The sequence below is a fragment of the Ailuropoda melanoleuca genome, chromosome X, assembly GCF_002007445.2.
Source record: "Ailuropoda melanoleuca isolate Jingjing chromosome X, ASM200744v2, whole genome shotgun sequence".
Lineage (NCBI taxonomy): Eukaryota > Metazoa > Chordata > Mammalia > Carnivora > Ursidae > Ailuropoda > Ailuropoda melanoleuca.
Window position 1 is genome coordinate 51849336 of NC_048238.1, and position 24754 is coordinate 51874089.

The 24754-nt window shown below is 41.7% G+C and overlaps 2 protein-coding genes across 7 annotated transcripts in view; one reads left to right on the top strand and one right to left on the bottom strand.

Annotated features, from left to right (window-relative positions):
* Positions 1-2759: 2759 nt before the first annotated feature.
* PDZD11 (PDZ domain containing 11) lies at positions 2760-7725 on the bottom strand. Of its 3 annotated transcripts, none has more exons than XM_034649098.1 (7): positions 7338-7499; positions 6967-7066; positions 6467-6550; positions 5929-5985; positions 5489-5587; positions 5196-5256; positions 2760-2870 (listed from the first exon to the last, which is right to left on the bottom strand). In XM_034649098.1, exons 2-7 carry the CDS (start codon positions 7051-7053, stop codon positions 2830-2832), a joined length of 429 nt encoding a protein of 142 aa, XP_034504989.1. In that variant the 5' UTR covers positions 7054-7066; positions 7338-7499; the 3' UTR covers positions 2760-2829. The 3 variants fall into 3 exon arrangements, with proteins under 3 accessions (XP_034504989.1, XP_019653890.1, XP_002918059.1); XM_019798331.2 differs by lacking the exon at positions 7338-7499 and adding an exon at positions 7585-7725 and having other exon boundaries at positions 2767-2870; XM_002918013.4 differs by lacking the exons at positions 2760-2870; positions 7338-7499 and adding exons at positions 4489-5028; positions 7585-7720.
* Positions 7713-24754, top strand: part of KIF4A (kinesin family member 4A) — a 108819-nt gene continuing 91777 nt past the window's right edge. Inside the window, exons 1-8 of one of the 4 annotated variants that reach the window (XM_034649094.1) lie at positions 7713-7860; positions 7966-8112; positions 8194-8334; positions 8444-8558; positions 11479-11669; positions 13030-13122; positions 16095-16261; positions 16502-16596. In XM_034649094.1, the coding sequence (XP_034504985.1) occupies positions 8215-8334; positions 8444-8558; positions 11479-11669; positions 13030-13122; positions 16095-16261; positions 16502-16596 (781 nt within the window). In that variant the 5' untranslated portion in view covers positions 7713-7860; positions 7966-8112; positions 8194-8214. The other 3 variants (XM_002918014.4, XM_019798329.2, XM_019798328.2) reach the window with 3 other exon arrangements.

Sequence of the window (24754 nt, forward strand, 5' to 3'; positions counted from 1 at the left end):
CGCTGCAGCACCCCCATCGCCCCACAACCAGGATCACCCCGCCGAGCAGGGCCTGAGGGGGTGTGGCCCTGCGCCCAGGCCCGGGGCAGCGTGCAAGGTGATGAGCGGCAGAGGGACACAGAGCACCATCCACCTGCCACGACATACACCCTGGCACGCAGAGCCCACGGCGAGGCCAGAGGCTTCTCCTGGAAACCACTGAGACGGTCTCTGCACAAATCCAAACTCACGTGCCTGGGAGAGCAGAGCAGGGAGGGGGGTATCTGGGTGGGGCTTTGGAGATAGGGAGGTGTGCCAGGTATGGTGTGGAGTGCCCGCCAGCAGAGTGGGGGGGGGCGTGCCGGGGCAGGGGGGGATCAATTTCCTCCTCCTAGCTCGGGCTGCTGGTTGGCCTACTTACCCACCTCACAGTGGGGACGGCAGGGCTCCTCACCGGCTTCCTGTACTAGAGCTTCCAGCTCCTGCCAGTTGAGAGCCCACCACCAAGGCATCACACAGTACATTTTTGCCCCCTCCTCGGCCAACTCCCCTAGGGATTCTTCTCGAAGTTATCTATTGTAAGCTTTGAGAAGTGGAGCCAGGACGACCTGCTCAAGGGCCACTCCCCTCTAATGGTTCTAAGACTGCCTAGTACTGGAAGTAGAGGAGGGGTGCAGAGTATGTGACGCGGGTGCAGGTGATCATTGGAATTGACCAGATCACGTACTTGGGAAGACCAAATACTGAGTGTTTACTCTCATATCACTAACCCTATACCTCAGCCCTTTAGGCCTATTCATTAATGGTAGGGTAGCACCATCTTGGATTATCTGTGGATAAGGCAGGGGAAGAAAAATATGGAGCCTTCCCAAATGACCAAACCCTGCTTTGTTTCTTGTTTTCTCTGCCCCCATCTAATAATCTCCACCTGTAACACAAAGTCCAAGAGGCTTTACATCCTTAAGACGGCTGCTCTATAGGGTCTTCCTTATTCAAAACAGTATATTGAGATTGGATCTGTCCTAGGATGGTAGGCTGCTTGGTTTGTGGCCGTAGCAGCCACTTTTCAGAGACACGGTTTCCTTTTTTGGTTTGCCTTTTAAGTTCTAACCTTTAAAAGGTACATTTCTTTCCCTTCTAAACATTTTCTTATGCAGGTTCAGCTGCAGCTATGGGACACAGCTGGCCAGGAGTGTGCTTTTGCAGCCTAAGTTTCTAGCTACACACGTGATTCAGCTATTGCAGTGGCTGGTCTGACATCACAAGTGGGTGTTATGTTTTATTTCAAAAGGGGATTGAGGAAAACAATAGGGAGGTTGGTAAGACTAGCAGAGAGGAAGGACAGGTACATTATTCTCTCTAAACCTCTACTAAATGTTTCAACTCTCCACAACACATTCTCTTGTAGACATCAGTGCTTTCAAGGAGACACAATAAGTGGGTAGATGTAGGAGCAGAAAGAGGTGATATCGTGTTAGTGTGTAACAATACTGATCTGAACAACAAAAGGTAAGGTATACCCACATCTTCTGGCACACCTAGAGCTCAATCCCTATGGGGAGCATCTATTTTGTTGTTTACATGGGAGGAGCTTGCCAGTCTCAGGAAACAGAAAGGTGATGTGTTCAAGGCTTCTACGGTTCGTATCCTGGGGAGGCATCATTACATCTTGAAAGAATCCGTCCCTATTCACTTTGAGTTACCATTTACCACTATCTGGTCCCTTATATCATTTCTCATTTGTGCAGACAAGTCTCTGCAGATGACAGGGAAGAAACATCCGGAGACCTCAATGTGATGTTTGAAACCAGTGCCCAAACTGGTTACAATGTGAAATATGTAATACCCATTTCTCTTTATGACACTTCTGTTGCACTCTTGTCTCTAGCTACCCCCCACTGCTTACTCTTTTGGTTAACCTTGGCTTGTCCTATCTTGGGGTGGGTTCAAGGTTCATTTCCCCATCATGCAGTACAAAGGCCCAGAGTTGTCTCTGAACCTGGACATACATACATACATACACACACACACACACACACACACACACACACAGCTATTCCAGCACATAGCTTCTGCCCTTCCATCCAGAATTCATTTCCACTGAAGAGGAGTATCCTTTCTCCCAGCTTTGCTGGGCTAGGGAGTGTAATGCAGAGAAGGCAGACTTCCTTTGCTGAGTTGACGGCCAGGCCTGACTGATATTTAAGGGAAAATGGGACTAACCTCAGCCAACAATAGCTCCCTGGTCTGCCTTCAGGCAAAAGAGAGATCAGAATTCTTCTGTGTTTCCTAGAAGCTGCTCCCCTAGTAGAGATTTAAACCCATCTACATCCCTTGTAACTTAACACACTTCAGAGGTTGAAATCCGACTGGAGCCTTCTGCAGTCAGGCATCAAAAGCCATTGCTCCTGTTGATAACTCGGTCTCTGTCTAATTTGATGAATTTATTGCATTTGGGCTTCCGAGTAATCCATCTCCCCCACCCTCAGATTTAAGATTTAAATACTCGGCCTACTGGGGGGTGCCGGGGTGGCTCAGTCGGTTAAGTGTCTGCCTTCAGCTCGGGTCATGGTCCCAGGGTCCTGGGATCGAGCCCCACGTCAGGGTACCTGCTCAGTCGTGGGGGTCTGCTTCTCCTTTGCCCTCTGCCTTTCCTCCCTGCTTGTGTTCTCTCTCTCTCTCTCTGTCTCAAATAAATAAATAAAAAATCTTTATAAATAAATAAATAAACAAACACACACTTGGCTACTTACTTACTAAGCTTTCATATGATTTCTGAACTTAGGAGTAAAACAGAACCCCTGAGGGGCACCCGGCTGGCTCAGTCGGTGGAGCATGTGGCTCTTAATGTCAGGGTCGCTGAGTTCCAGCCCGATGGGTGTGGAGCATACCTAAAATTAAAAAAAAATCTTAAACAGAACCCCTGAAAATGCTATCGTTCTTTCTCAACTGTGTCTCGCAGCCGTGGGGTGGAAAGTTCTTGCGGGGCCCAGGAATCCCACCTTACCTTCTCTGACTGCTAAAAGCAGTCCTCACAGCAGCTGGGATACCTCAAAGGCGGACACAGTTCATTCCCCAGGTTTTCTTAGCTACACCCTCAGTAAACGACGGGTCCTTTTGCCTCAGCCTGTTATTGCATGTCTCCTCCAGGCTATGCCTGGACCTTTCCAATGCAAATGCATCATGCTGGGGTCCCAACAAAGAACCATTCCAGGTACCTCAAAGTGAGAACCAATTTAGGGCAGGAGGCTTTTTGCCTCTTAGGCCCATGGGACTTTTTACCATGTTTACCACACTTCTTAGATGAGCTGTTTTAAAACCTGTTAACTGCAGGCAGAGTCTTGGACCTCAACATTCAATAGACTCAGCCAATATACCTTTGGGCAAGAATCTCAGCCTGCAGTTTTCCAGATGGCCACTGGGGAGCAGCATAGCTAACAGGAGGATAGAATGGGAGCGGGATTTCCCAGGAAGCAGTCGACCTCCAGCTTTGCTCACAAGGATGTTGCTACCTGACTAGAGCGCATAGCAAAGCTGAGATGGGATTTATAGAGAGAGCCAGAACTTCCTCATAGCGATATACTATTTAGAACTGCTTCCCATATTTGAAGACTTTTTAAAAACATTCAGATTCCCAGGTTCCACCTCAGAACAACAGAATCACTCTCCAAGGGCAGGGCCTGGAAATATATATTTAAGCTTCCCAGGATTCTTTCAAGGCAAACTGGGGACTTTCACCATGGTGGCACTTCACCGCATACCTCATCAGAAACCTTTCTACTCTGAATGGGTATTTTAAAGATGCCAATGGAGGGGCGCCTGGGTGGCACAGCGGTTGGCTGTCTGCCTTCAGCTCAGGGCGTGATCCCAGCATTATGGGATCGAGCCCCACATCAGGCTCCTCCGCTATGAGCCTGCTTCTTGCTCTCCCACTCCCCTTGCTTGTGTTCCCTCTCTCGCTGGCTGTCTCTATCTCTGTCAAATAAAATAAAAATCTTAAAAAAAAAAAAAGATGCCAATGGAAATGGAATAAGGTTTGGCCTGGAATCGCTAACAATGGACTGGTAACCAAGGTGGTGGCAGGTTATCTAGGGCCTGAGGTGGAGAGAAGGGGGAAGTCAACAGTACCACTAAGCCTGCAAGCTGGAAATTGGGAACCAGTTTCTTACTGCTGTCCCTGAAAGGAATGCATCCAGACCTCTCCCTTCATTTAGTTCCAGATCAAAGAATCTGGGGAAGAAGACAATTATATTAATACCACCTCCTGCAAAGATGTCCAAAGCTCATGAGGGAAGGGGCACTGTCTTCCCCAGTACCCCCTCACCCGATACCATTCCTCAGTTACACTGAAGGTAAGGTTCCCGGGCCTCCCCGAGGGGCCGGCCAGACAGAGTGTGAGGGAAAGGTAGTGTTACTCGTACTTCCACTGGCTCCTTTTGGGAAGAGCTTTTATTTTTGTCTCAATAGCATTTAAAACCCAGTCAGTATCATCCAAAAGTCACACCAACATTTCCTCAGCATTGCCTTTTAATTTTTGGGGGGAGAGGAGAGGAGGAGGGAGGGGGGATAAAACAGCCCCAGGGAGTCTCTGGAGTGTAGGAGACTGGTAGTGCAATGATGGGATGAAATGGAAGGCCCCCAGGATCCTTTTCGCTATTGATTTCTAGACTCTAATGAACAGGATGTGACACATGTGGTTGTCTAGCACGTGGTAGTCAATAAATGTCAGCGGTCTTTTCTAGCAGGGCTCTCCACAGGCTATACCTAGACTAGCATCATCCTTCCCATGTCCGGGAATGAAGCTCACCCCCAGAACGAGGGAACGTGAAGTGCAGCAGTTTGGGTAATGCAGTTGGCTAGCTGGCTCTCGGTGGCAGGGCCTCACCATGTTCCCACCCTCCCCACTCTGCTCTGCCAGGGTGGGGCTGAGAGTAGAGTTTCCCAAGAGGCTTCCCTGAGGCCTAACCAGCTTGTCCTAGAAGATTCTCTGTGGAGGGCTACGGGCTGCAACTCTCTAGTGTACAGTCCTCTCTTTTTGACGATGATAATCTGGGGAAAAGGAGAAAAGAAAAGGAAGACAAGAACGGGTTACTTTCAGGCCTGCGCTCCCAATTCCCCAGCCTCAACTTGCGGCAGGGGGGGGCTTTAGTAATCAGTACTTAAAGAGTTCCTACCCAGGGCCCTGCCGGGTAAATGAAAAAGAGAGTGGCACTTACTGTAGGGAAAGAAGCGGACACGCATGCTGATTTCGCGGGCTGTCTTCAGGATCTCAACAGCCTGGAAGGAACACAGCAGCTTGTACAAATGAAGATAGGACCCAGGACAGTATCATAATAGGAGAAAAACAGTTTGCTACTTCAACCTTCGGGGTCACTACTAGCTGCTTCCTCCTGATGGACTTCCTCAGGGGAGACTCCTTCTTATCAAGTTACAGACTAGGCTAATGCTGTCCAACCTTTCCTACCCGGGATGGCTTCTCACCTCGCCACAGCTCAGATGCTGTGCTCACCTTGCTGTGCTCAATGTCTTGGAAATCCACATCATTCACAGCTAGGACTTGGTCCCCTTCCTGAAGTCCTGCCCGATGTGCATCCGAGTCGGGAATCACCTGTTGGTAAGGAGAGAATATATGAGATTGAGGCGAGAGAATTTCAAAGGCTGTAAGCAAAATTAAGCGCTACTCAAATGTAAGGTGCTAGCATTTGTGTGTGTGTGTGTGTGTGTGTGTGTGTGTGTGTGTGAGAGAGAGAGAGACAGACAGACAGACAATACAGGGAAACAGACGGTTTGCCAGTGAGAAGTTTTAAATGGGAAAGGGTGTCCCCGTGATGCCCCTTCTGTAGGTCTACTGAATCATTCTCTTCCCAGGCCTTTGGACACCAGGGTTCTGCAATCTGGTAATTTAACAAAGGGAACTAGCAACCCATATTGCCTACCAGGCACACGTACCTTAGAGATAAAGATGCCTAGCTGGGAGGCCTTTCCTCCTCGGATATTAAATCCCAACTGTAAGACAAGAGCACAGAAGGGGGGCTCAATATAGATCACACATACAAGAACATCTAATAGCATCACTGTATGACAGCTTGGCTTATGTGTTCCTCAGAGAGAAGTCAGAAGTTGTGGAAGTGGTATCTCAGATTTTCTGCCTGTTAAAAAGTTTCCTTACCTCCCTACCCGCTTTAGATGGGATACCCATCTATCCCCCTAACCACTGCCAACTTCTGGGCCTGGTACAGACAAACCTGGCCTGAAATAAGATGCAGTTGTTCTGGGGCGCCTGGGTGGCTCAGTCGGTTAAGCATCTGCCTTCGGCTCAGGTCATGATCTCGGGGTCCTGGGATCGAGTTTTGCATCGAGCTCCCTGCTCAGCGGGGAGCCTGCTTCCCCCTCTCCTTTTGCCCCCCCCCCCCGATATGTGCACATTCTCTCTCTCTCTCAAATAAATAAAACCTAAAAAAAAGACATGACTGTTCCACAAGCTCACCTGAGCTCCAGGGGGCTTCTTTAGTGTGACGATTCGGGGCAGAAACTGGGTCAACTCATTGTTGTAGTCTGGGTGATATACCCTCTGCAAGACACAGCAACCCCAGAAATCTTACTACCAGCCTTAGATTTTATACCCACCTTCATCAGGACTACAAAAGCATTGCCTTGAAGTCAGGAAAAGCTGTGGTCATGGACTTAGCTGTAAGTAGAACAGATATCACCGTCCAAACGGGTAGATGGATAGCATGGGGAAATGGTAGCAGCCCAGCAGCTCCCCACCTCTTTACCTTGAGAATAGAAACTAGGGCTCTAAATTTTCAGAATTCTCTGGTATGAATAGACTCTGGCAGGAGGATGGTTCAGAATCCAACTTCTGGGTCCCCTGGCTACAACAAAGGCTAGAATTCACTTTCTATTGAGCTTTCTAACTCTGCCATCCTACCTTTCATATACCATCTCATGCCCACAGGGATAAATCCCCTACTTAAGCATTCCCACCTCATGAGGAGGAATCCATGCTGGGGGATTCTCATAGGCAGGCAGGAAAACCACGGGGTAGTCATCATAAGGAATCCGGCTGTCCATCTTCAGCAAGGCCCTGGAATGGAAGGAAGGGTGAATCAAAGCTAATAAAAAATGGTTCAAAAGGGTCAGCAGTCCAGCAAGTTTCAAAAAACAACCCCACCCCATCCCAAGACTGTCAGTCTATGGGCTCAGTCCACTTCCTGGTGACAGAGACTGAGAGAGACAAAGAAGAAAAAATATGGAAGAAAACAATTAACTTTGCTGAACATCTGGATGCCAAGCAACATGTTACTCCATTAGAGATGATCTCCTATCTCACAACAATTCTGCAAAATAGATGTTACCGTCTTCATTCAAGAGAGGAGGAAATCAGGAGCGTCTAATTTTCGAAGTCCAAGGGAAGGTTGTTTCCAACTATCCATAGGGACTCGGGGCAAGGTACAGCCCCACATTCCCTAGATGTGATCAGGAATGGTGGGACCCCCCTAGAACGACCCCTCCTTCACCGCCAGCCACCTTCCAGGTCCCCACCCCGCATTCTGCTGGAATCCCGCGCACAAGCCGCGGTACATGCCATACCACTTCACCCACCTGCAGGCCCCAGGGTCCTCAGGCTCCGTTCACCGCCAATTCAGTCTGGAAACCGGAAGCGGATGCTCCGGTGGGTCGGAAAGGGCGGGCTCAGGGTGCGGCGCGCAGATCCTCCCCTTCCCAACGCGTCTTCCTGCGCGCGCCGACGTGCGTGCTCGGCCCGCAATCTGTCTGCGCTCCGATTGGCTGGCGCCTCAGGAACCGATTTGAAACTTGGCGGTTAAAGCTCCGGATGGGACAGGGCGGCGGGAGACCGGGGAAGGGACGTTTAGTTTGGTGAGTTAAGGGGGCACACCTTAGCTCAGGATCTGCCTTTCCCGGTACGCTGGGGCTTTGGTTCTTTGTCGTCATCTCCGCTGGGGGCTTTCCTTTTCATTTCAGACTCCGCTTCGCTCTCTTCAGAGCGTGGGACTGTCCTGTCGTGGCCAAGTCTGAGGGACAGTGACTCTCCGGAGGCAGCGATCCCGCTGGGACGGGGGAGGCTGCCACCGCTACTGCTGAGTTCCGTAAACCACCCCACCCTCCAAGGCGAGCCGGAACTCCCACCCCTCCCGACCTACCAAGATTCATCAGCAAGTAACTTTTTCCCTCTCCTCCCCTTCCCCACAGAGACGGTGCTGCAGTAGGATCATGAAGGAAGAGGTGAAGGGAATTCCTGTAAGAGTGGCACTGCGATGTCGCCCTCTGGTCCCCAAAGAGATTAGTGAGGGCTGCCAGATGTGCCTTTCTTTCGTACCCGGGGAGCCTCAGGTGCGTAGGAGAGTCCTGGGCCTGCCTCTGAACAGCTGGGGCCAAATGGCAGTGAGGGGCGTGGTCTCGCCTTTCATTTTTCTTACTCCTTGTCCCTTGCCTTCTCTAGGTGGTGGTTGGTAGTGACAAATCCTTTACCTACGATTTTGTGTTTGACCCCTCTACGGAACAGGAAGAAGTCTTCAATACAGCAGTAGCACCACTCATAAAAGGCATATTTAAAGGTAAGGCTATTTAATTCTTCCACCGGTTCTCGAGCGTATATTTTGTGTCAGCCACTGTACGTGGGTGCTGCAAGTACAGGAATAGATGAAACATGAATCCTGTCTTCAAAAAGCCCACAGCCTAGGAACTAATTCAATATCATTTGCGAAAGTCTGTACCCTTGATGCTAGTTTTATACTGTATTTGCTTTCTGTGGTTCCGCCCATCTTTGACTTGTATATATATTTTTTTGCTTGTTTGTCCTGGGACTTCATTAGATTCTAAGCTCTTTCATGGGTGCTGAAGATGATCAGTTTGCCAACCTACTTCAGGCCCTGGTACTCTGAAGCCTGTTGAGGATACAGAGAAAAATTATATAGCTTCCGTGCCCTGGAGGAGTTCAAAGTCCAGGAGTGGGAGTAGAAGTAGATGACTACATACATAATTTAAATACATAAAAAATTTTAACCTTTTTGCACTTATCTTTAAGAAAAAAAATATTTTAAAAGTCAAAAATATGCAATAGAATCTGCACTGCTTTCCAAGTGTTAGGAAAACCAAAAGGATGGCACTAACTCTGCTTGGGGTATTAGGGGTGAATTTCACAGCATAGGGAAACTTTGAAAGAGATCTTGGCTGATGAATAGAATTCTTTTAGGTGAAGAAGGATATTTTCTAAAGCCCCTCAGTTCTCTGACCAGTTAATAATCTTTATTGAAGAAGCTAAGACTTTAGTGTTGTTGAAGACCATCGCAGGATAGCAGGGTTCTAAAGAAGGGAGCTGTGCCTGAGAGGTGTTTAATTACTGTTATTCCAGTACAGAGGTTTTTCAGGATTCAAAGCAGAGGTCTATGTAAAAAAAAGTTGAACCACGGCACACCAGTCCCTTAAGATGAAAGGTACATTTGTACATCATGTAGTCTTACTTTGCCTCCAAAGAAAAATGCTTTCCAGCAATAGCTCTAAGTGAGCTTCCAGCATCTATTTAAATTCTTTTCTTTGATGGGGAACTCACTGATTCACAAGGTGGTCCCATTGATTGGATTTTGGACAACTCCAATTGCACTAGATTATATTGAGATGAAATTTGCTTCCCTGTAATTTTTACCCAGTGATGTTAGTTCATCCCTCCAGGCAAATTCATATATTTTTTCTTAATTTTTTTCACTTTTTTTAAATGATGTTATGGCTCAGGACACACTGAACACTTCGTTTCAAATTTTTAAAATATTAAAGCAATAATGTCAAACTTAGAGAAATGTTGTAGGAACAGCGTAAAGAACTTTTTTTCCTGAATCATTCGAGATGAATTGTTGACCTGATACCCCGTGAATACTTTAGTGTATATTTGCTACAATCAAGGGCTTCCTCCTACAAAACTACAATATAAGCATCAAAATCAGGAAATTAGCACTGCTACATTGCTACCATCTAGTCCTCAGACTTCGTTCAGGTTTCACCAGTTGTCCCAACAATGTCCTTTAGAGTAAAAGGATCTCGTTCAAAAGCACTTGTTGTATTTAGTTGTACTTTCTCTGTATAGTTTCTTTCATTCTAAAGTTTTTTAGTCTTTTTTTTTTAAATTTTGTGATCCTGACTCTTGAGGATCACAGGCCAGTTGTTTTGCAAACTGTTTATCAATTTGGGTTTGTCTGATGTTTATTTATGACTGGATTCAGGTTGTATGTCTGCAGTAGGAATATCACAGAATTGGTGCTGTATTCTTCCCATTGAATCCTATTGGGCAGCACATGATGATTTGTTTCATTACTGCTGATGTTCATTTTGATTATTCGATTATCTTACCTGCCAGGCTTCTCCACTATAAAGTTAATCTTTTTCCTCTTTACACATTTGGAAGATGATTATGTGATTCTGCCTAAGTCTCTTCTAATTAACCATCCCTCTTTCTTTTAGCTATTCTGGAGACAGTATGGTCTCCAGACCCTTTATTATCTGGTCATCTTCCTTAGAATGTTGCTTCACAGCTCAGTAAGAGCACTGTAGTTCTATACTTTTGTCTTAACTTGGGAATCTATGAGAATTAAATTATAGTCTTTAGAGGCAATATAAAGTAGATAGTGATTCCAATATATATATTTGGTTAACATTGTTCTCAGTTGCAAAGACAAAGCCAATATTTTTCAATCAGCTCTTGTACTCTGAACTCCCAATACCAGAGAGCCCTGAATATTTTGGGAAAAGTACTGAAACTTGGTTTCCCCAGTTCCTACTATATATACATATCTGTGGTATTGTAGAAGATTGTAGAATGTTATTATTTTTCCCCATGGTCATGCTGGTGATACTGGCTATTTATTACAGTGAAAATCTTGATGTAACATCTTATGATCTTTCAGAATATCAAGGAAGGTCTTCATTTAGACAAACAAGTTCTTTTAAAAAGAAAAAAAAAGGCCAAGGAGCCTGATAATATGGTCCAGATGCAGTCTGAGAGTTTAGATAGGGAGTGGATGCTTTCATTGATTGTAAAAGTCAACTTTGTTGCCTTTTTCAGATGAAGACTGGTCATCAAAAACATATATGTTGGAATCCCTTCTATTTATGCAACTTCTAAGAATTTCATTTAATTCCCATAATTTAGAATTGCTAAAAGTAGAATTATAAAGCTCTGAATGGCTTTTTGGCAGTGAATCGGCCACCTTCATTATCTCAGCCGTATCTTTAAGTGTTTTACTTCCTAGCCTTTAAGGGCAATGAAGAAGGGCAAAGTTCTGGGGTTGATATTTTTCTTCTTTGCTGGTTTGGAGTAATGCAAAATCCTGGCATGCGTATGTTTCTCTGTGTCTGCTATTCCTAAGAGACCCTTGTCTTAAGAGAGCAGTCTCCATTTTGTGGCAAGTAATTGCTGAAGGAAAGTGTGTGTATTGGTTGGATGAAAATTGAGCACCACTATGCATGTGACTTCTATTTTGCTAGGATACAATGCAACCGTCCTGGCCTATGGGCAGACTGGCTCTGGAAAAACCTATTCAATGGGAGGTGCATACACTGCAGAGCAAGAGAATGAACCAACAGTTGGGGTCATTCCTAGGGTAATACAATTGCTCTTCAAAGAAATTGATAAAAAGAATGACATTGAATTTACCCTGAAAGTGTCATACTTGGAGGTAAATGATTTATCTTTAATTATACTGAATTCAAATGTATCTCTGGGTAGAAAAAATAAATCCAAATCAAGTTTTTTCCTGGCATGACTCAAATTAGTAAATTGCATTTTTAGTAAATTACATTTTAATAAATTGATAGAGAAAATTTACTGGCTCAGTGGGAGCTGGCTCCCGCCCAGTTCTTTTCTTGTCAGAATAGTCTGTTTAATCTGATTGTTAGAGGAGTTGGCATTGCCACATAAAAAGATGATAGGAGTTCTTTAATTCCAATTTGGCCTCTGCTGCTGATTCCCTATAGAGTCTGCAGAAAAATATTTGATTTTCCTTTACTGTTTTGAGGCCTAAGTGATAAACCTTCTGCTTCAGGAAGAATGTTATTAAAAATGAGTGAAGTATTGCGCTGTGTGACAATAGAATGTGTTTATTCAATAGATGTTATTGAATACCTACTGCATTACAGGGCCTGTTCTAGGTACTTGGGATATATCCGTGAACAAAACATGAAAATCTCTACCCTAGTGGGGTTTTCATTCTAATGAATATCACTGTACAACTGGACTGGCCAGTTATATCTAACGCATGTTCAGGAAATTTATGGTTTTTGGAAAGCTAGCTAGTTGGTTCCATAGTAGTGATATCTTTAACGAGCAATGATTAAACTTACATAATGTAAGCATGAAATTATATATCGTATGTGAATACTTCACCCTGGAGTTGAATCTTAATATGTTAATAGGTATCAGAGGTGTGGAGTTGGAAGACAGGGAGTTAAACATCATTAAGATTTAGACTTCTTGAATCTCTTGATTAGGCCAGTTGTGGTCAGGTAATCAAATGTAAAAATTACTTAATAACCTGGTATGTTAAATTGCAGCAGTGGCAATAATAGCAAACAAATATGGTGCTTGCTATGTGCTAAACACTGTTCTAAATACTTAAAGTTCTGGTTGTTGAAGTATTGGTTGCCACTTCTCCGGGTTGCTTCCCATTTGCACCCTCCACTAAGGACCCGTTACCTCAACACTGTAACAGAATAGGGAAGGTGATGCTGTTATGGTACCATCAAAGAACTGAATTTGGGCACTCATGTAACTTTTCATTGGGTCTGCTATTCCCAAGAAACCATGTTAAGAGAGCAGTCTCAGTTTTGTTACAATGAATATGTGAATTCATTCTTCTTTGTGTCAAATGGTTTCATGTGAGATTGGAGTCCTTTTCTTAATTATAGAAATAATATGTTGTAAAAAAATTTTTAATACAGAAAGTCACAAAGAATTTAAAAAATCACCTATGATCCCACCACCCCAGGATTTCCACTGTTAACATCTTGTTTTAACCACTTTATTTTTAACAATACCAGATTTACAACGAGGAAATCTTGGATCTTCTATGCCCATCTCGTGAGAAAGCCTCTCAAATAAATATACGGGAGGATCCTAAAGAAGGCATAAAGGTGTGTTTGTCTCTTATTTGTTGTTATTGAAAAATGTTGGCCACTGCTAAAGTTCATATCCCTTTTATTTGCCATTGTGGTTTTAAGTGGCTACTGACATCTCAGTCTTTCAGATTTTGTGTGATCCTAATTTCCTTTGTTAATCTAGAATTCCTAGATGGGAGCGCTTCTGGAGAAGGAAGTTTTATCATCTTCCTGTTACCTGTTGAAAGAATGCTAATATCAATTAAATGTTTATTAGTTATTTACAGAGGTCTAAGCCTGGGCTATTCAGTACAATAGCCACTAGCCACAAATGGCTATTTAAACTTAAGTGAACTAAACTATAATGAAATTTAAAATTCAGTCCCTTTGTCACACCAGCCACATATCAAGTGCCTAATAGCTACATGTGGCTATGACTACTGTAGGCTACTATAGCATAGATTTGGACCCTATCCATGGTCACAGAAAATTCTGTTGGGCCGCCACTATAACAGACATTATGCTAGGCTTTGGGATAATATTTAAAAAGGAAAAAAATACTATAAAAAATTTAAAATCCATAAGTACCACAGGAAGAAGAGAGGACTTATATGAGAGGCTTCTGTCATATGGTTTAGATGCAGGATGAGGAGCTATAGCTGAGCAAAAAATTTGAGGCAAGGTTGGGAGTTTTGTATGTAGGAGTGGACCAAATCCAGAAGCCGGTATTGAAGACAGGCAGAGCTTGGGTCTAGCTCCAGCTGGAGTATTCAGGGAGAGGATCCAAGGCTGGAAGTGGATGAGAGTAGGTTATATAGATGGGAAAACTTGGTAAAATTGTGTCTTAACCATCTTCTTCCCCTTCCTCTCTTCACTGCACAGAAAGATGAAGGTTTAGGGTACAGGCGCATGAGGAGCCTGCGTGCTTCTGATTTTTTTCCTTCTGGGTTATTAAGTCATTAGCCAGGTACTAAAAGCAAGGCTTGAAGGATCAGACCTATTTTGAAAGCCTGATAGGGGCGCCTGGGTGGCTCAGTTGGTTAAGCATCTGTCTTCGGCTTAGATCATGATCCCAGGGTCCTGGGATCAAGCCCTGCATCAGGTTCTCTGCTCAGCGGGGAGTCCGCTTCTCTCTCTTACTGTCCCTCTCTGCTCTCCCTCTCTCTCTCTCAAATAAATAAATAAAATCTTAAAAAAAACCTGATAAACTTGGAATACAGGAAGACAATTTGGATAGTGGGGATAAGAAACCTGGGCAATGGGGCGCCTGGGTAGCGCAGTCGTTAAGCGTCTGCCTTTGGCTCAGGGCGCGATCCTGGCATTCCGAGATCGAGTCCCACATCGGGCTCCTCTGCTAGGAGCCTGCTTCTTCCTCTCCCACTCCCCCTGCTTCTGTTCCCTCTCTCGCTGGCTGTCTCTCTGTCACATAAATAAATAAAATCTTAAAAAAAAAAAAAAGAAACCTGGGCAAAATGCATCACCAGAAAGAATGTTGGTACTGAGCCAGGTCTTAACCCAGTTCCAAGATCTTTTCTATGCCCCATGCCAAGGCAGGAATTAAATCCCAAGCATTATTTGAGGTGCAATTTTCAATACAAAGCAGTGTGCGTTTTTTATTTAAATCCAGGTGGGTAAGAACAAGTTTGTCAACACTCTTCAGGTGGGATAGATGGAATATAAGTAGAGAGAAAAGAAGTAAGGGTATTCTTGTAGTAAGGAGTAGTTAAGCAGAAAAGCAGAAAATATACTCCTTGGGGTAGTAAGACTAGCCCAGTCTGTCTGGATTCGAGGCTCTGGGTTGAGAAGTGATAGATGTGTTAGGACCAGATTATGAAGCCAGGCTAACGCTTCATGTGTTCCATCCCCATGGACAGAATATAAGTGAGACTGCTATGGCCACTTTTACCAAGTTTTTATCTTGCGCACGTATCTCTCCAACTGTGTTAGCTCCTGGAGGTTAGGAGAGTGTCCTAAAATCTCCTCAGATCCTCATTATCTAGCACTGAACTTAGTACTTGGGTGACATTTTCGGAAGCAGGATTTTAGGGAGACGAAACAGAAATGGCTTGAAAAGGAGACAGACTAGGATGAGGAAGGCCATTTGGAGAAACTTTGTCTTATTCTTCAGGCATGAAGTAAGATCGACCTGGATAAGGCAGGTAGATGTGGAAAAGAAAAGAAAGCAACGGATTCAAAAGAAAAATGGCGGGGAGTTGGTGATAGATGAGGTATGGCGAAATGGGAGGAGAGGAATTGAAGGTGAATCTGAGGTTTTAAGCATAGCAATATTAACAGAAGTGGAAAGAATCGGGGCTGGTGGAAGGAAGATGCGTTTGGTTTATAATTCACTGTTTTCAAAGTGTAAGTGGCAGGCAATTAAAAATGAAGGACTAGGAATTAGGGCCACAGATGTAGATCTGGGAGCTATGGAGTAATAAAATAATAGCATATTTGGGCTAGCAGGGGCTTCATAATCATCTAGTTCAATCTCCAGGGGCTCCAAGAGATTTTAACGTGTACAAATTCTCTCGGGTAGATACAATACGAAGCCTAGCACCCTGTTTTCCTGCATTTCCCCTAGTGAAAATGAAGTCTAAAACCGGTCAGAGGTATGGGGAGGAGCATAGGGTCACGTGGAGAAAGTAGCAAAGAGAAATACCGTTAAGTATTTGTGTTGCCCTTGCTGTTCTCGGGGCTAAAGCTTACCTTCACTTGGGGCCTCCCTGGAAGGCACCTATCCATTGCTTTATCCTAAAATCTAGAGATCTCTTCTAGCTCCAGTGTTGTCTGGTGCCCTTGTTATGGAAGTCCCTAGGGGAGACTGGAGACCTTGGTTTGCAGTGACCACAGAGTTGCTAGTTAAAACGGTCCTCATCACCACAACTGTTCTATTTATTGAGGTTCTCTTAGAACATCAAAGCATTATTTTTTAACCTACCAGTCCTTCTATCTCTGATGAAGTATGTAAAGCAGAATCATAAGGGCATTTTTTTCTTTCTCTGAATTAGATTGTGGGACTCACCGAGAAGACTGTTGTAGTCGCTCTGGATACTGTTTCCTGTTTGGAGCAGGGCAACAACTGTAGGACTGTGGCCTCCACAGCTATGAACTCCCAGTCATCCCGATCTCATGCCATCTTTACAATCTCCATAGAGCAAAGAAAGAAGAGTGACAAGTAAGTTGGAGTTCACAGTTTAAAGAGTCAAGATTGTTAACGTTAGTTCTACTAAAGTTGAATATTAAGTTGCTTCTTCAGTGCAGTTGACGATCATCAGACATCAGTACCCTGGACACTGGTAACCATGGAGCCATTTTGACTGACTTGAAAGAAAACCAGAGCCAGCAGGTCGGCTTTGACATTCAGCCACCCTCAAGCTCATGTACCATTCTCATTTGTGTCTTCTTGTCATCACAGGAATAGCAGCTTTCGCTCTAAACTGCATCTCGTAGACCTTGCTGGATCAGAAAGACAGAAGAAAACCAAGGCTGAAGGGGACCGTCTGAAAGAGGGTGAGAGAAATTAAGGCCACAGTTGTAGATGAAAACATTTAGTACTCTTGTTGTGTCATTGGTGTCTTGACTGAAATATTTCAGGTCATATTCTAACAGTAACTACAATTCAAGTTTGAGGCTAATATCAGAAATAGTGAAAAACTGTTTCTTTCCCTTGCACTCATTTTCTAATTTAGGTATGAGATTTGGATCTGGCCCTTGGTTTGATTTCATCTGGTCCAGGCAAGTTTTAGTTTTTGTTTGGTTTTGTTTTGTTTTATCCCCAACTACTTATGATTAAAATCAGTCTCCTGATTCTGTCATCTCAAGTATTCACTATCCTTCTCGGATATTGTCACTTATAAACCTCATCAGCATGGTTTCCATATCTTCATTTAAGCTGTTGGATATAAATGAGGAAGCTCCTAAGGCTAGGAGAACCCCATGGTGTATGCTATTAGAGACCTTAGTCTAGCATGATAGTGGCCTGGTAATCTGCATGCTTTGGGAATGATCTTTCAAGTGATTATTAACCTATCTAACAAAAATTAACAACCAGCCCCTATTTCTCCATTTCGTGCTTAAGGATCTCATAAAAGATTTTGCCAGATGCCTTGCTAAAGTTCAGATATACGAAGTCTGCCATATTTCTCTTAGCTACCAGTTTAGTGACATTACAAAAAAGAAATAAGGATTAGCCTAAATTGTCTTCTTCTTAGTGAATTCAAGCAGGCTTCTAGTGCTTATTCTTCCTTTTATAGGTTCTTGCAAGCCATCCCTGTAACCATCAATTCTGTAGTAATTTAGAAGACTTATATCAAACTTACCAGTCTGTAATTTATAGAATTAACTTCTACTTCTTCTTTTTTTTTTTTGAAAATTGAAATTACATCTGCCCAGTCTTCTAGAACATCTTTCTCTGTGATTCTTCAAAGATCATTGACATAGCTTCAGCATTCTCATTTGAAAGTACTTTGCATTTCCTTGGCTGTAATTCATCTGCTCCAAGATATTTGAACTCCTGTTAAAGGAGTTGAGTTCTCACTTAACTACCTCTTTACTCCTATTGGGCTGCAGTTCCCTCTTGGGAACTGAGAATGCAGGAGCAAAAATAGTAATTGAGGAATTTTACCTCTGTCACATATTATTATACTGCGGGCACAGGGCAAAGATCTATTTCTTGTTCATTGAGCTTTTTGTTCTGAATGTATTTGAAAGTGCCCTTTTTGTTCTGTGTTTGCACTGTGAGATTTAGCCTTCTTAATACTATTTTTAAAGGTTCTTGTGCCTCTGTCTTTTTTTAGGTTTACAGTTCTGAGGTTTTTTTAACAGCTTTATTGAGATATAATTCACATACCATAGAATTCACCCAGTTAAACTGTACACTTCGGTGGCTATATTCACAGAGTTGTGCAACCAGCACCACAATCTAATTTTAGAACATGTTTATCACTCTCAAAAAGAAACTTACCCTCCATACCATTTAGCAGTCAATCTGCATTCCCAGCCCCTTCTCTAGCTGTAGGCAAGCATGACCTGTATTTCATATAAGTATAATCGTACGATATGTGGTCTTTTGTGACTGGTTTGTTTCACTTAGCATAAGATTTTCAAGGATCGTCTGTGTTGTAGTGTGTAGCAATACTTCGTTCCCTTTGACTGCTGAATCATATTCCATTGTGTGGATATACGTTTTGTTTGTCCGTTCATCAGTTGTATCCAATTTGGCTATTTTGAATATTGCTCTGTGAGCATCTGTGTTTAAGTTTCTGTGTAGACAAATGTTTTAATTTCCCTTTAGGTATACACCTAAGTGGGTAATCGCTGGCTGGGTCATACAGTAACATTTAAGTGTCTTTTTTTAAAAAAATTTAAATGTAACTAATATACCATAAAATTCACTCTTTTAAACTGTACAATTTAGTAATTTTTAGTATATTCACAAAGTTGTGTAACCATCACCATGGTAAATTTTAGAACGTTTCCGTCACCCAAAAAGAAAACCCACATGCATTAGCAGTCATTCCCTAGTTTTCTCCAACCTCCTCCCCGCCCCACCCCCGGCCCCACCTATCTATGACTAATGCTCTTTCTGTCTGTACAGATTTGCCTATTCTGGACATTTCATACACATCTCGTCGTACAATATATGGTCTTTGGAGACTGGCTTCTTTCTTTCACTTAACAGTGTTTTCAAGGCTTGTCCGTGTTGTGTAGCATGTATCAGTATTCATTCCTTTTTATCGCCAAACAATATTCTACATGAATATATTAATATATTATTATTACACATTCATTATCAGTACTTACCAATATATATTTATTTATCCATTGATAGACACTTGGGTTGTTTCCACTTTGGGTTATTAGGAATAATGCTGCTATGAGCATTGGCATACACGCTTTTAAGTAGACGTCTGTTTTGATTTCTCCCGGGTATATACCTAGGAGTGGAATTGCTGGATCATATGGTAACTCTGTGTTTAACTTTTTGAAGAACTGCCAGATTGTTTTTCATAGCAACTGTACCACTTGAACATTCTCAGGATTGTTATTCTTAGAATTCTAATTCTAAAATTAGGATTCTCATTTTTCCATATTCTTACTTTTATTATGTCTTTAATTGGAGCCATCCTAGTGAGTGTGAAGTGATACCTCATTGTGGTTTCGGTTTGCATTTCCCCAATGGCTAATGATGTTGAGCATTGTTTCATGTGCTTATCAGCAATTTGTATATCTTTTTAGAAAAATGTTCATGCAGATTCTTTGCCTGTTTTTTAATTGAGTTATTTATCTTTTTGTGGCTGAGTTATGTATGTTCTTCGTACATTCTGGATACTAACCCCTTATCAGGTGTATGCTTTGCAAATGTTTTCTCCCATTCTTTGGGTTGTGTTTTCACTTACTGATGGTATCCTTTGAAGCAAACAATTTAAAAAATTTTGATGAAGTCCATCCATCTATTTTTTTTTCTCTTGTTGCTTATGTGGTTGCTGTCATATCTATGGAAAATGCCTAATCCAAAGTCACAAAGATTTATGCTTCTGTTTTCTTCTAAGAGCTTTATGGTTTTAGATGCTGTATTTAAGGGGCGCCTGGGTGGCACGGCGGTTAAGCGTCTGCCTTTGGCTCAGGGCACGATCCCGGTGTTATGGGATCGAGCCCCACATCAGGCTCCTCCGCTATGAGCCTGCTTCTTCCCCTCCCACTCCCCCTGCTTGTGTTTCCTCTCTCGCTGGCTGTCTCTATCTCTGTCAAATAAATAAATAAAATCTTTAAAAAAAAATAGATGCTGTATTTAAGTCTTTGATCCATTTTGAGTTAATTTTTGTATATGGCGTGAGGTGGCAGTCCAAAGTTTAGTCTTTCGCATGTAGATAATCAGTTATCCCCACATCATTTGTTGAAAAGACTAATCTTTCCTGCTGAATTGTCTTGGCATCTTTGTCAAGAAGCAATTGAACTCTCAGTTCTATTCCATTGATCTGTATGTCTGCCCTTACACCAGTACTACACTGTCTTGATTGCTGTAGCTTTGTAGTAAGTTTTGAAATCAGAAAGTGTGAGTGCTCCAACTTCCTTCTTTTTCAAGTTGTTTTGGCTATTCTGGGTCCCTTGCATTTCCATATGAATGTTAGGATCAGCCTGTCATTTTCTGCAAAGAAGCCAGCTGGGATTTTTATAGGGGTTATGTTGAATCTGTAGATCAATTAAGGAAGTATTGCCATCTTAATATGAAGTCTTTCAATTCACAAAAATCAAATGTCTTTCCATTTATTTAGATATTCTTAAATGTCTTTAAATAATTTTTAAAAATTTTCACTGTATAAGTTTTATGCTGCTTTTGTTAAATTTATTCCTAAATATTTTATTCTTTTCAATGCTGTTATAAACGGAATTGTTTTCTTAATTTCATTTTCAAATTGTTTATTGAGCTTTGTATAGTGATCTTGTGTCTGGCAACCTTGCTGAACTTGTTTATTATTTCTAATAGGTTTTTAATGGATTCTTTAGGATTCTAACAAGTTCATGTCATCTGTAACAGAGATCGTTTTCCTTCTTTCTTGCTGGTCTGGATGCCTTTATTTCCTTTTCTTTCCTTTCTGGCTTAGAACCTCTCCAGGACAATGTTGAATAGAAAGGGTGAGAATGGATATTGTTGTCTTGTTCCTAAGTTTAGGAGAAAAGCATTCAGTCTTTTACTATTAAGTATGATGTTAGCTGTGGAGTTTTCATAGATACCCCTACCAGGATGAAGAATTTCTGTCTAAACCTGGTTTGTTGAGTGTGTTTATCATGAGTTTGTCAAATGATTTTTCACCATCTATTGACATCACATTATTTTTGTTCATTATTCTGTTGATATGGTTTATTGCTTTAGTTGATTTTCGGATGTTAAACCAATCTCGTATTCCCAGAATAAACCTAACTTGTTGTTTTTGTATGTTTAGTGACTTTCTCGGACTAATTCTATAATTCCCAGTAGTATGCAGTCACAGAAGTACGTGCTTAGTTACTTTAGTGGTTAGCTGATGATTTGTCTCAGACTTCCTTAAATGCCTTGAACTGTAACTCTTCTGCATTTGCCTAGGGCTCTGTGTTACGTGTTGGGGCTTGTCTCTAACACAGGCTCTTTATAATACTATCTTAGTCTTCACTTCTTGAGCAGGTCCTCAAGGTCAGCCAGGGGTGCAAGATAAGGGCTTTTTAGGTCTTTCCTGAGCGTCCACACAGCTTTCTAGATCTTCAGAAATATATCAGAGCTTTTTAAAGCCTCCTGTGGACACTTCATTCCCCACATCTTCCTTTTAAGTTTCCAAGCACGCTCTTGTTTAACTGGCTGTCAAGTTTGGTGTGTATTATCACCAGATATTTTTCTGTATGTAAGTGTGCATGTACATGTAGTAATATATTTGTTATATGCCTTTAAAATTTTGGTATTGCTAAATTAATATATTCCCTTTGAATTACACAAGATACATGAATAAACTCCTAGTGTAAAACACAAACAATGCTGATGAAGATAAACCATGCCCCTCCACCATCCCACCTTGATTTCCCTCCCAGTCCTAATCTAGGTGTAACCACTTCACCTGCCTGGTTGTTTTTTGTGTTGTTGTATTTTTTTAACCTGGTGTTTCCCTGTTGTTTTTAAAGACGAGTGCTGTCATCCGCATACTATTTTTCAACTTTCTTTTGTCTCTTAATAATATATCTTTGAGGGGCACCTGGGTGGCTCAATCAGGTAAGTGTCTGCCTTCGGCTCACGTCATGATCTCAGGGTCGTAGGATCGAGCCCTGCATTGGGCTGCCTGCTCAGCAGAGAGCCTGCTTCTCCCTCTCCCTCTGCCTGCCGTTCTGCCTACATGTACTCTCTCCCTCTCTCTCCCTCTCTCTCTGTCAAATAAATAAATAAAATCTTTTAAAAATGATATCTTTGATAATTTTTTGTACCACTATATAAATCTGCCTCATTTTTATGACTGCTATATAGGATTCCACAGTGTACAGTCTACCTTGTTTATTTATTCCTGGTTTGAATGACATTTAGGTTGTCTGGTTTCTAGCTATTGCAAAATGATGCCTCAGTCAATTGCCTTGTATGTGATAAATACTTGAGAGTATTCTCTAGATTATATACCAGTAAGAGGAATTGCTAGGGTGAAGGGCATACACATTTGAGATTTTAAATACTGCTAAATATTGTTCTCTAAAATGTCTGTTGCAGTATGTAGGCCACCTACACTATATGAGAATGTTTCCCTGTAGTGTTGACAATGTTAGATATTACTGACCTTTCTTATTTCTGTCTATCTTGAACATTGCATGTTATTTTTAAAAATTTGTATTTCCCCCAATTACTTGTGAAACTGAGCATTTTTTTCATGTTATTGGCCATTTCTCTTTCCATTTCTGTGAATTGTCTGGTTTTTTTGCTTTTTTGGGGGTGGTTTTTTTTTTTTGCTTATTTTTTTCTTTCAGATTGTATTTTTGTTGACTTTAGAAGTTGTTTATATATCCTAGATATTAATATCTTGTTATGTATATTACATATATTTTTCTCAGTCTCATTTTTTCACTTTATAATCTTTTCATTCATGTTTTATGTGTGTGTTTTCCTATTTTTTTCTTGAGGTAAAATGTATATGCAATAAAAGGCATGTATTTTAAATGTTCAGTTTGTTGAATTTTGGTAGTTGTATATGTACTCATCACCCAGTTTGGGTTGTAACTATCACCCAAAACATGATGTGAAACATTTCCATCTACCCCACAAAGTTCCTTTGTACCCCCTTCCAGTCAGTCCACCCTGCCCACATTCCACTTTAAGCAACTACTTTCTTTCTGACTTCTGTCACCATAGATTAATTTTGCATGTTTTTAGACTTTGTATTAATGGAATCATATAATTTTTATGTACCTGGCTTCTTTTGTTTAGCATAATGTGGTTAGGGTTTTTTTTTTTTTTGACATTTGTCCATGTTCTTGCTTTGATTAATAATGTGATCCTCTGTGTTGCTGAGTATTATTCCATTATCTGATTATACCACTACTTGTTTTTCTATTCTCCTGTAGATGGAAATTTGGGTTATTTCCAGTTTTTAGCTATTATCAATAAGGCTGCCTTGAACATTCATGTATAGGTCTTTTTGTAAATATATGTTTTCATTTCTCTTGGGTAAATATGTTGGAGTGGAGGAAGTGGATGTATGCTTAACTTTTTTAAGAAAGTGCCTAATAGTTCTCTACTTTTTAAGAAAGTGCCTAATAGTTCTCTTTCCTAATATCCCAGCAATATATGAGAGTTCCAGTTTATCACATCTTCAAAGATGTTGTCGGGGCCCTGGGTGGCTCAGTCAGTTAAGCATCTGCCTTCAGCTCAGGTCATGATCTCTGAGTCCCAGAATCGAGTCCCACATCAGGCTCCCTGCTCAGCAGGGAGTCTGCTTCTCCCTCTCCTACCCCTCCACTGATCTCTCTCTCTCTCAAATGAATAAATGAAATCTTAAAAAAAAGATGTTGTCTTAGAAACTAATGTTTGGGTGTGGGTGTCAGATGGATCTCATCATGGTTTTAATTTGCATTTCAAAGATGACAGTGTTGAGCCTCTTGTCATGTACTTACTATCTATTTATGTATCTCTTTTGTTGAAGTGTCCATTCAAGTCTTTTGCCCATTTTAAGAAATTGAAGTATTCGTCTTTTTATTGATGATTTATGGGAGTTCTTTATATATTCTGGATTCAAGTGTCAGATAATGTATGTTACAAATTTTTTTTTTACAGTCTGTGGCTTGTCTGTCTTTTTAATGATGTCTTTTGATGAGCAGAAATTTTCATTTTTTATGAAGTCCAGTTTACCATTTCTTTTCATTAATGCTTAGAGCACTTGAATCTTGTCCATGAAATCTTTGCCCACCCAAAGTCATGAAGATAATCTATGTTTTCTGCTTGAAGCTTTATAGTTTTAGCTTTTACATAGTTCTGTAATCTATCTTGAATTAGTTTTGGGTTGTAAAGTGAGATAGGGGTCGAAGGTCATTTCCGGGACTTCATGTAGATATGCAATTGTTCTAGCACCATTTATTTTAAAAAGAAGTCCCTTTAGGCACTGAGTGGACCTAGTATCGTGGTATATTGAGTTGATGATGTGTGTATGGGTCTGTTTCTGGACTCTCTTCTGCCCTGTTAGTGTATCTGTTTATTCTTAAACCCTTTAATAGGTGTAATATATAGTATATTTTCATCTCTGGAAGGGCAAGTTTCTCCTCACTTTTTTTTTATCAGAACCATTTTGATTATTTTCTCTTCCAGTTGAGTTTTAGAATCAGGTTATCAAGTTCTATGAAAAATTCACAAATTGCATAAATTCTGAATTCAACTTAGTGATTAACTTGAGAATTGTGCCTACTCATCCAGGAGCATGACCTCTCCGTGTTTACACAGGTCTTTTATGCCCTTCAGTAAGCTTTTGCAGGTTTCTTGGTATAATTCTTATACACCTGTCTTGGTAGGCATATGCTAGAATATTATACTTTGTGTTGCTATTTTGAATATCTCTATTTTATTTTCTTTTTTAAAAAATTAATTTCTTTTTTTTAAGATAGATTGAGCTTGAGTGCGGGTGAGGGTGGGAGGGGCAAAGGGAGAGGGAGAGAGAGAATCTCAAACAGGCTC